Source organism: Nerophis lumbriciformis, linkage group LG19, assembly GCF_033978685.3.
Source record: "Nerophis lumbriciformis linkage group LG19, RoL_Nlum_v2.1, whole genome shotgun sequence".
NCBI lineage: Eukaryota > Metazoa > Chordata > Actinopteri > Syngnathiformes > Syngnathidae > Nerophis > Nerophis lumbriciformis.
Window position 1 is genome coordinate 7164217 of NC_084566.2, and position 12408 is coordinate 7176624.

Sequence of the window (12408 nt, forward strand, 5' to 3'; positions counted from 1 at the left end):
AATCAAATTAAACATAATGTCCTTAATAAAGAAATAATGTTCAATGCCCTTATTTTTTTACATGTATTTCCGTGTTGTGCTTTGCTTTGAATGTTCTGTTTTTGTGATTCCCACATGTAAAATCTACGCAGTACAACAATAACCAATCACATCATATCTGCTTTGATAATGCTGATGATTCCAAACACTACAGTAGTTGCATTTTCCATTATCATTGTTCCAAAGCTTGACATGAGCAAACAAATTAGCAGTCAAATGAGCAACAATATCTACTGTACAGGACATTAACGATGCCATTTTGGGCAACAGCACACACAAACAAAGATGTTACCACCAGATGTATTTAGATAACTATTATATAACTATGGACAAGTCGCCACCTCATCACAGGGCCAACACAGATAGACAGACAACATTCACACTGACATGCACACACTAGCGCCAATTTTTAGTGTTGCCAATCAACCTATCCCCAGGTGCATGTCTTTGGAGGTGGGAGGAAGCTGGAGTACCCGGAGGGAACCCACGCAGTCACGGGGAGGACATGCAAACTCCACACAGAAAGATCCCCAGCCTGGGATTGAACCCAGGACTGCTCAGGACCTTCGTATTGTGAGGCAGACGCACTAACCCTCCTGCCACCTTGCTGCCCCATTATATATCAATATATATCAATACAGTCTGCAAGGGATACAGTCCGTAAGCACACATGATTGTGCGTGCTGCTGGTCCACTAACAGTACTAACCTTTATCAGTTAATTTTACTAATTTTCATGAATTACTAGCTTCTATGTAACTGTTTTTATATTGTTTTACTTTCTTTTTTTATTCAAGAAAATGTTTTTAATTTCTTTATCTTATTTTATTAATTTTTTAAAAAAGTACCTTATCTTCACCATACCTGGTTGTCCAAATTAGGCATAATAATGTGTTAATTCCACGACTGCGTATATCGGTTGATATCGGTATCGGTAATTAAAGAGTTGGACAATATCGGAATATCGGATATCGGCAAAAAGCCATTATCGGACATCCCTAATTAAGAGACAAAAGTCCTTAAATTGATATCCTTGTTAAAAACATTTAAAGTGATTTAGGTAACCCTTTTTGTCTTTTTTCCCCATATTTTATATTATTATTATTTATTAATATTTAATACTCTATCTGTATTTGCTTTTGTTTTCTTTTCTTGACATGTTTTGCTCAACCTGATGTGTAGATTGTTGGTTATGTTGAAAGTGCCTTGACTTTTGTGTGCATTATAAATGTATGTTTGTTGTTAAAAAAAAAAAAAAAAAAAAAAAATTAAAAAAAATAAATGTAGAGGCATCCGGAACGACGTGACCGCATGTGACATTCATGCTCGCAGCTTTAATTAATTGTTATTATTCACTCCAGTCCGGATGGTGGTTCACCGAGTGATGACGTCAGGTGCCGCCCACCCAGCTCGCCTCAAGAAGAAGAAGAAGAAATAATTCCACTTCCGCTTCCGCTTTAATTCTGCTTTTCATGCTCGATCTGAGAGCAAACGTCGTCTTATCCTTAGGTCACTCGAGCAGCGATGGAAGGCAAAGCAAAAATTCAGGATGCTATTAAAAGTCAAGGTGAAATAGTTCGGAAGATGAAGTCTGAGAAAGCGAACAAAGAGCAGGTCAGCAATCTTTCAGTCATGAGCTTTTTATAAGTCACACTTGTGTAACAATACATACATGCTGTATTCATTTATTACAATAATTAGTCTTCTGTACATGCATTATACGCCATTGTTAAAAGTAGTGCCGCTTTGTGTATTTTATCACAATTCAACATCTTATTTTTGTATTTTGGCTGTCTTCTGCTAACGTGATTTGAAAATGCTGGCAATGTCATGACAAAAGTAGGATAAACGCGAAATAATAATGTAATGTACATGGAACTCAGAGGATGACGCAATAGCTACCCACGTTGACACCCTGTGGTTACACTGCAAATACACACATTCATCTAATATGCTGAAATACTGGTTACATCACGAATGTTACTTAAAGGTTGTTATTGATGAATGTATTGGTTTTAGATTTAGATGTCTTAACTGCGTTTGAGAGCCAGGCTATTAAAATGTACACCTTAAGAGGTAATGTACACAGTACTGTACATATTTTATACCTGCATTACTGCAATGTTGTATGTATGTGCAGTAGGCTGGATGCTTTGAATGACTTGGTAATTCTTATGTTCTATCCTCCTCAACTGTGATGATGATGCATCATACCTCGACACCCCAAGTGTTAGGGTTGCTTACCACTTTTCTCCTGTTCTTCCTGCCTGACCTTCACCATCATCATCGCATGACCGTCTACGGAATATATTGCTTTGGCTGCCATTTCCACTGGATGGCACACTGCTCACTTTGTGTTGTTGTATGAACATACTGGACATGTTTGCGGTGCGCACCTGCTCTGCTATGGTGGGCCTACCACTTTTAAACTTTGTCCAATCTCGCCGTTCTTTTTTGGGAATTACTGTTGCACAGGTAGGCTTGAATTCCAATGTGTGTATGATTTGTAAAAAGTGATGTCATTTTTATTATTGCTTTGTCCGTCACAGATTGATAAAGAAGTGGCTAAACTTCTGGAGCTGAAGGCACAGTTGGGAGGAGACGATGGAAAGAATCAGTTCGTCCTGAAGACAGCCAAGGTAACAGTGCACACTGTGGTGCAAATGACTTTCTGCGCCTTCTGTCTGTAGTAATACTTCTGAGATAGTAATACCTCAACTCTACGATTGCCCCAACTTGCTAATATTTTGAGACATGAGCTGTGTTTCAACTTTTTGTTTTGTTTGAAGTTGTGAGCATAATTTTGAGTTGTAAGCCTCCCCGCCACTAGTTGGCGTAGTACAGGGCTATTCAACTGGTGGCCTAGAGCAGTGGTCCCCAACCACCGATTGGTACCGGGCCGCATAAGAAATTAAAAAAATAAATAAAAAAATAAATATTTTTTATTATTTATTTAATTAATTTTTATTAAATCAACATAAAAAACACAATATATACATTATATATCAATATAGATCAATACATTCTGCAGGGATACAGTCCGTAAGCACACATGATTGTATTTCTTTATGACAAAAACAAACAAAAAACCCATAACACCTATTATTCACAATCCTTATGTACGAGAAGAACACGTATGTTTTTCTTTTTTTAATGCATTCAAAATAGTAATTAAATGCGATTAAAAGTCTGCTTACAATAGAGCCTCCGGCAATCGCTCTATTCTGCCTATAAAATGCTCTAAAAACATCCAAACACCTCCATTAAGGTTTCATATGCACACTGTAAGTATATACGTAATGTAGTAACAGGCACATTTATAATGACATGTAATATTTACGTATTTTGATCATTTTAAGCGTTTGGCGGCGCATTAATTTATAAAACGCATCACATCGTCCGCTTTTTCCTTCACAACATCACTGATTATTACTCAGTGCTGTCACTGCTGTCATTCGGATGCCAACTGCTACGGAGTTCAAATATTCCCATTTAGAAAAAGAATGACTCATAATCCTGGTGAAGAAAAAAGGGGGGTTAGAACAAAGTGTATTTTTCGTGTTTTTCTCGCCATTTCTGGGTCCAAATTGGATGCTAAAGTTGACCAACTTGTCAGATTAGGTCTTCATTCCTCTATTATCAAGGAGAGAGGCATTACTTATGATGTAGAATAAACTTTTGAGCGCCGATGCCTGAAAGCAGCTCACCGCAGCCGCTGATGTCAATACAGCCAGCACAAGCTATTAGCTCTTTTTGATTACAGCGCCACTATAAATAGTTTGTCTGCGTTAGTGCTTATAACAATATCACTAAAATGTAAATGGAGTCTTGTTGGCACTCCTTAGATTTTTTTTTAGAGGGATTTATGGACGGAATACTTAGTTATAAGCGGACTCTTATTTACGTCTATTTACGAGTTAGAATGCATTATAAAATACATCCGTCGTCATGTCTTTCATATTGATTGTGAACAATCGGCAAAATTCCATAAACAGTGCAGTTTCCCTTTAAGCCCTCTCCTTTTTGGCAGTTACATAGTGTTACATGTTGGATCTAATGAGATGGTAACATGCCAATCAGAATAAACCAAAAATAAATTTAAAGAAGTCCTTTTCAGTCTGCTAGAAGAGGTGATTGTTTCACATTACTATTTCGTGAAAGTACTGTATTGTAGTTGTTTGTGGTACTATTGTATTGTTTTTCATACAACCAGACTCAGCTTAATTGGCCAAGTATGTTTAACACACACGGAATTTGACTTGTGTTCTCATTGTTCCAAAGCAAGAAACAAAGAAAAATGCAACAACTACAAGAGAGCACAGTACCATGTGGTTATTATCTAAAAGTTAGTTTTTCTTTTTAAAAGGCAAGTTACATGTAGAGAGTGGCACCAAAACCTAGTTCTGTAATAGTACCGGTGCTTATATACACGGTATTAACTGGGCCAAAAAAAGGAGAATGCACCAATGACTGTTATGGCAAGCGAGGTTACATTTTGGAACAACCCCAATTTTTAAGAATTTTGCACATTCTCTTTGTTCTATTATGCTGCAATAATTTGGATAATTTGTAAATTGTATTTCATATTTTTGAATGTATTACCGGTACTTAATGTTTTATTTTATGTCATTGAAGTATTTAGATTATTAGTCAGTTCAACTAGAATGTCAAAAAGTTCCATAAAAATAAAAAGTAATTGTTTTGTTTAACATTTTTTAAGTACCAGTTTCGGCGCCCTTTTAAAGTACAGATTTGCGCGTTTGTACCATTCCGGGATTAAAAGAAGGGGGTGAATTATCTTGTTCTCATTAAGTGTCTTTGACTCTTTGTGTAGAGACGCACTGAAGTGTACAATCTTTCTCTTTGTGTCAGGGAACAAGGGACTACAACCCCAAGCAGATGGCCATAAGAGAAAAAGTTTTCAACATTATCATCAGCTGCTTCAAACGTCATGGAGCAGAAACCATCGACACTCCAGTTTTTGAACTGAAGGTCAAAATTCATAAAACTTGTACTTATAATTGTATTTATTTATAAACATTTACTTGATTTGCATGTGATTTGCTTGCTGTTATGTAGGAAACACTGACAGGCAAGTATGGAGAAGACTCCAAGCTCATCTACGACCTGAAAGACCAAGGAGGAGAACTGCTGTCCCTCAGATATGATCTTACTGTATCCTTCACTTAAACAGTCCTTCATGTACACTTTCTTCACTAACACGTCCTTCACCTACACGTCTTTTATATACATTTCCATCACGTGAGGGCTGGATGATTATGTAAAAAATTATAATCCCAATTTTTAAAATTTATATTATAATAACATATTAATTTGATTTAAAACATTAGTATTTATTCTACCACCAAAACTAAATTTAAATAAAGTTAAAAAACGGATATAAATGAGTAATGAATAAACCACAATAAGCCAAAAATAATAATAGTAATAACAATAAAGTTAAACAACAATAACAATATTAAAAAGACACAAACATTTTATTCTGTTAATTGTTTTTTATTCAGTTTTTTACCTTTTAACCTTATTTAGCCACCATAGTGTGTGCGTTTTGTGTTAAAATGTCATAAAATGTTTTTTTTAATTAAATACAAACATTTAAAAAATGTTTTGGTGCAATACATCTTTAGACAGTTTTGACCAATATTTTAAGTCAATGCATAATAATTGTGAAAATGTAACAATAAGTGCTTGTGTAAAGTACTATTTTTTTAAACCTTTATTTTGTTAGCCCAGTCAGACCGGATGTGGCGCAAAGCGGTATTATTGTGAAGGGGGAAAGTGTGCTGTGCTGTTGTTCTCAGCTTGACAAGTAAAGAAAGGACTGGAGGCTGTACAAAAAAAGAGAGCGACTCTGAAGTTGCGGCTGCTGCTTGTACATCGATCTTACATCCATCCATCCATCCATCCATTTTTTACCGCTTGTCCCTCACCCCCGCATACTTGCCAACCCTCCTGATTTTTCTGGGAGACTCCAGAATTTCAGTGCCCCTCCCGAAAATCTCCCGGGGCAACCATTCTCCCGAATTACTCCCGATTTTCACCTGGACAACAATATTAAGGGCGTGCCGTGATGGCACTGCCTTTAGAGTCCTCTACAACCTGTCCACGCGTCCGCTTTTTCACCATACAAACAGCTTACCGGCCCAGTCATATGTTGTATGCGGCTTCTGCATACACACGAAAGTGACTGAAAGATATACTTGTTCAACAGCCAAACAGGTCACACTGAGGGTGGCCGCATAAACAACTTTAACACCGTTACAAATATGCGCCACACTGTGAACCCACACCAAACAAGAATGACAAACACATTTCGGGAGAACATCCGCACCGTAACACAACGAACAAATACCCAGAATCCCTTGCATCCCTAACTCTTCCTGGCTACAATATACCTCCGCCCCCCAAGGTTGGCAAGTATGCATCCCCGCGATCTTACATCGATGATGTAATTCACAACAACACAAGTAGATGAGATGTGTAGTATGTCTATGGATTGTTCTTGCGAGCTTTAGCTCCTTAGTTTAGTCACTGTTTGAAGTGATCATGTCAACGTTTAGTTTAGGACATGTTTCAGAGATTAATGACCGCTCACCGACACATTGTTTTCCCAAACAAATGTCCTTTTTCCTCACAATGACAACATTTCACTCACATTTATGTAAATTTCTCTGTAATTATTTTGCGTTTATCAGCGGATTCCGTTTTATTGCTAAATTATGTGATTCCAACCGTGGTTATGTGAAGGCGGAAATGATATGCCTCACTTTTTTATTTTATTTCAGTGATTATTAATTCGGCATATTAGCTCTGTGTTAAATTAGAAAATAGCAACCATGATGAGATCCCAAACTTCTAATAGACGTGGTCTTTTTTCCACTCACACCCTCACTTATTCGTTTTACCGTTACAAGCTCCGGAATTTGCATGCATGTTGCGAGGACCATAAATCTTTTTTTATTTTTTATTATATATTCATGATCGTGAGAAGCCATGATCAAAATCAAAATTTGGTTAATTGTCCAGCCCTACTTTTATGTAACACTTTCTTCACATACACGTCCTTCTCGTACATGTCCTTCCCGCACACAGTCCTTCACGTACACTTACTTCATGTATACGTCCTTCACCAACACTTCATTCACGAACACTTCTTTAACGCACACAGTCCTTCTTGTAGAATTTCCTTTTTCACATACACTTCCTTTACGTACACGTTCTTCACGCACACAGTGTTTGACGTACACAAATTTCACGTAAACAGTGTTGCTGAGGCTTGTAAACAACTACAAAATGAGAATATATTTAGCAAAAGTGATTTGATTTCAGTAATTCAATTAAGAATAGAGAACATTTAAAGTCTCAGGAATGTTTTTCCGGTAAATTATTTCATTAGAGCAGAAATCTGTAGGGGTGTAACGGTATTATAAATCCCGCGGTATTTCACTATGAAAATCATCACAATAATGCCGTGATAACGTGTGACGGTATAGAATGAAAACCTGGTCAGTGTAGTTTTTGCTGGCACTTTTGAATTGGTCAGTCTGGAAGTAAACTACATCTCACAAAATTCCCTGAGTAGCACGAGGGTGTGAGGTACGTGTGTGGAAGGTCTTAAAGAGGAGATAAAGGATTGTTTTTTCAGACATTTTCTAAAGTTTTCATCAAAATCTATAACTTTTTGAGTTATGTTTCTAACAGACAGACAAACAAACCGTGGCGAAAACACGTATACTGCAAGGCAAAACCGCCACCTTCAACTGGAGCATTTCCAAGACGAGACATCAAGCCGGTCAGAAGTTGCAATGTTTTAACCCACATAAAAAAACAAAAACATTGAACTAACTCATATTTTAAATTGATTTGCTATCCATGTTTTAAGTAGGAAATGCGCCAGGTGGCAGCGCAGACAACAAAAAAGTTTGGTGACGCTGACTGCGGGGAACATAAGTACCGGTAATATGAGAAGCTATACTTGATAAATCCTTACCCGGAAATATATTTGATGCCAGCCAGGCCAAGCATCAATTTGTAAGGTATTTACATTATTAAAAGTTAAATTTTTAGCTAACTTTTCTGAGAATCAGCATTTTCCAAAGGGATATAAGATGTCTCCAGCATTTTCCAAAGTGATATAAGATGTCTCCTACCTACAGAGGACGCTGTTTCTCTGAAGTAAAAAGTTGAAAGACAGTAATGTGAACACATTTTACATTTGTTACATGTTGTTTATATTGTCAGTTTAAAGACACTTACCTGAAAGTATCTTTATGTAGTACTGAATATGATTGGAACATTTGAGCACTAGGTTTTTTGTTCAATTACAGTGAGTGTGTTTATCCTAAACATTGTGGAATTATGTGACTGTGTGATGTAACTCTATAGAAATCTAAGTTTTGTCAGGATTTGGAAGCACTGCTTGCAGCGCGACGCAGAGAACAGCAGGCAGAATGGTTATGGTTTGAGTTTACTTTGAACAGGCATACATCACAATTTCCAGTTTCTCCTTTCAACATGTTTGTATCAGGGTAAAGATGTGATTTGTGATATGCAAACAAAACTTAGTGCAGCTAGGAAGTGTACACAAAATGTAAAGCAACACGGTACAATGCAGACAAGCAGAAGTTGCAAAACACCATTACACAATAAAATTATCCAGCGACACAAACTAAGTATAGAGTGTTGGTAGAGAGACACTTTTTGTTTGGTAACCAAAAACAGATGTGTCCTGGTTACCAGTCAGGGACAGGTTTGGGGAGCGGCGCTCAGGCCAGAGGAGAAGTGGCAGTAAGTGAAAGGCACAGGAAGTAGGAACTAGCAATGAGAGCGCTCGAACAAATATAACACCACACCCAGGAAAACAACACAAGTCCAAAAATTGCCACAAAGGTCATGACAAGTTTGACTTCTAAAAAATTAAATGAACTTTCAAAGCTATTTAAATTTAGTGAGATTCATCTGTGCGTCATATTTGTACATATCAAAGTACTTCCATCATGTATTTGGCTTTTCATGAGAGAACATCCAGCAAGTCTTGTATGAAAAAGTGTGTTGTCCTTAATCTCCTCATTTTCAGGTGCCATTTGCTCGCTACCTGGCCATGAACAAGATCTCCAACATCAAACGCTACCACATCGCTAAAGTGTACCGTCGTGATAACCCTGCTATGACCCGTGGACGCTATCGAGAGTTTTACCAGTGTGTGAGTCATGTGTTCACTTTGTAATAAGTGCACTAATTTTCACTATACATATTTTAAGGTTTGGGTAGGCTGATATCAGCTGAGGAAATGAACAATCAAACAAAAATGCGATTTTAGCCACAATATCTGCAGAATTTTACCCATCCACAGAAAAAATTAGTGCGTCATGGCTTAAACGTAAAATTTCCATACAGTCCCCTGTGTATGCGAGATCATATTTGACAATGCACATACTACTATATTTTATATATTTGACAATGTCGATGGAGATGTTTTAACACTCTTTAAAAGTGTTCATGTGGACACAGCCTGAGTGTTGACTCTTAAAGGTGAGTTCACACTTGACATTCTGGACTACTTGGTTTGATCAATTGTGGACAAAGGCAGAGATAGGTCTAGGTCCGCTTGCCAGTAGATTTGAATTCAAAGTGAGACAAGTGTGAAGGCTAACCGTTCCAAAACTACAAAACAGCAGAAGTTTGCTGCGATAGACTCAAGCTCACCGTGACCCTAATGAGGAAAAGCGATATAGAAATTGGATGAATAGAAACAACATTCTATATATACAGTGCATTCGGTAAGTATTTACAGTGCTTCACTTTTTCCACATTTTTTTTGTTACTGCATTATTCCAAAATGGAATAAATAAATTTTTGTCCTCAAAATTCTACAAACAGTACCCCCATAATGACAATTCTTTTTTTATATTAATGTTGCTGATTTATTTTAAAAACAATAGAAAATGTACATGAGTATTCACAGCCTTTACTCAATACTTTGTTGATATGCCTTTGGCAGAAATTACAGCCTCAAGTCTGCCACAATGCCACAAGCTTGGCACACCTATTTTTGGGCAGTTTTGCCCATTCCTCTTTGCAGCACCTCAAGCTCCATCAGGTTGGATGGGAGGCAATTTTTTTCATCCAGGATGTCTCTGTAAATTGCTTCATTCATCTTTCCCTTTATCCTGACTGTTCTCCCAGTTCCTGCTGCTGAAAAACATTCCCACAGCATGATGCTACAACCACCAGGCTTCACTGTATGGGTGGTATTGGCCTGGTGATGAGCCGTGCCTGGTTTCCTCCAAATATGATGCTTGGCATTCACGCCAAAAAGTGCAATCTTTGTCTAATCAGGCCAGAGAATTTAGTTTCTCATGGTCTGAGAGTCTTTCAGGTGCATTTTTGCTAACTTTTTATCAAGAAATATTCTTATGTCTGGTCACTCTACCATACAGGCCTCTTTGGTGGATTGCTGCAGAGATGTTTGTCCTTCTGCAAGGTTCTCCTCTCTCAACAGAGAAATGCTGTAGCTCTGACCGAGTGACCTCCCTGACTAGACTAAGATAAAGCAGCAATGTACGGAGACATCCTGGATGAAAACCATTGCTTCCTATTCCAACCTGATGGAGCTTGAGAGGTGCTGTAAAGAAGAATGGATGGAACTGCCCAAAGATAGGTGTGCCAAGCTTGTAGCATTGTATTCAAGAATACTTGAGGCTGTAATTGCTGCCAAAACGTGCATCAACAAAGTACTGAGCAAAGGCTGTGAATATGTGTGTAGATTTTAGAAAAGGGCTGTAACATAACATGTGAACAGAGCGAAGAGCTTTGAATACTTTCCAAATACACTGTACACTAGCCATCAGGATAGTTCATGTGTTGAAATAGTTATCAAGTGGTTTGTAGATACTTGACTGCAGTGTTGAGAGGTGATGGACTGAAGAATCAGTCCTGGTGATGTCATGTCCTCAATAACACCCACCAGTTATTTTTCACTTCATGTTTCTGCTGTTAGTGGCCAACCATTCATGAATGATTCTTTGTCGTAGGATTTTGACATAGCAGGCCAGCATGACAGCATGGTTCCGGATGCTGAGTGCTTAAGGATCGTTCATGAAATCCTTAGCCAGCTGGACCTTGGCGACTTTTGCATCAAGGTAGCATTCGATTGACACATGTTATTCCAGTCAAGTCATCAAGCAAACCCACTGAAGAGCGCCATCATCTCTGCCACCATATGCACCAATTCCAGGTCAACGACAGGCGCATCCTTGATGGGATGTTTGCCGTGTGTGGCGTTCCAGATGACAAGTTCCGCACCATTTGTTCCACAGTGGACAAACTGGACAAGGTACGCAGACTTACTAATGTGTGTACACTTCGAAAGCACCTGATTACTTAGTGGAGGATAACTTCTACGTAACCATTGGCTAATAGATCTATGACCTCCAAGATGCATGTCAAACAGCAAAATAATATCAAGTACAAACCCCATTTCCATATGAATTGGGAAATTGTGTTTGATGTAAATATAAACGGAATACAATGATTTGCAAATCCTTTTCAACCCATATTCAATTGAATGCACTACAAAGACAAGATATTTGATGTTCAAACTCATAAACTTTATTTTTTTTTTTGCAAATAATAATTAACTTAGAATTTCATGGCTGCAACACGTGCCAAAGTAGTTGGGAAAGGGCATGTTCACCACTGTGTTACATGGCCTTTCCTTTTAACAACACTCAGTAAACATTTGGGAACTAAGGAGACACATTTTTTAAGCTTCTCAGGTGGAATTCTTTCCCATTCTTGCTTGATGTACAGCTTAAGTTGTTCAACAGTCCGGGGGTCTCCGTTGTCGTATTTTAGGCTTCATAATGCGCCACAAATTTTCAATGGGAGAAAAGTCTGGACTACAGGCAGGCCAGTCTAGTACCCGCACTCTTTTACTATGAAGCCACGTTGATGTAACACGTGGCTTGGCATTGTCTTGCTGAAATAAGCGGGGTGTCCATGGTAACGTTGCTTGGATGGCAACATATGTTGCTCCAAAACCTGTATGTACCTTTCAGCATTAATGGCGCCTTCACCGATGTGTAAGTTACCCATGTCTTTGGCACTAATACACCCCCATACCATCACAGATGCTGGCTTTTCAACTTTGCGCCTATAACAATCTGGATGGTTCTTTTCCTCTTTGGTCCGGAGGACACGACGTTCACAGTTTCCAAAAACAATTTAAAATGTGGACTCGTCAGACCACATAACACTTTTCCACTTTGTATCAGTCCATTATAGATGAGCTCAGGCCCAGCGAAGCCGACGGCGTTTCTGGGTGTTGTTGATAAACGGTTTTCGCCTT

General features: G+C 38.2%; 1 protein-coding gene across 2 annotated transcripts in view; it reads left to right on the forward strand.

The window, feature by feature from the left end:
* The first annotated feature begins 1409 nt into the window (after positions 1 to 1409).
* Positions 1410 to 12408, forward strand: part of hars (histidyl-tRNA synthetase) — a 17088-nt gene continuing 6089 nt past the window's right edge. Inside the window, exons 1-8 of one of the 2 annotated variants that reach the window (XM_061979612.2) lie at positions 1485 to 1652; positions 2267 to 2513; positions 2588 to 2677; positions 4911 to 5030; positions 5118 to 5213; positions 9136 to 9261; positions 11093 to 11200; positions 11296 to 11394. In XM_061979612.2, the coding sequence (XP_061835596.2) occupies positions 2403 to 2513; positions 2588 to 2677; positions 4911 to 5030; positions 5118 to 5213; positions 9136 to 9261; positions 11093 to 11200; positions 11296 to 11394 (750 nt within the window). In that variant the 5' untranslated portion in view covers positions 1485 to 1652; positions 2267 to 2402. Of the gene's footprint in view, positions 1653 to 2266; positions 2514 to 2587; positions 2678 to 4910; positions 5031 to 5117; positions 5214 to 9135; positions 9262 to 11092; positions 11201 to 11295; positions 11395 to 12408 lie in introns of both variants that reach the window. The other variant, XM_061979613.2, reaches the window with a different exon arrangement.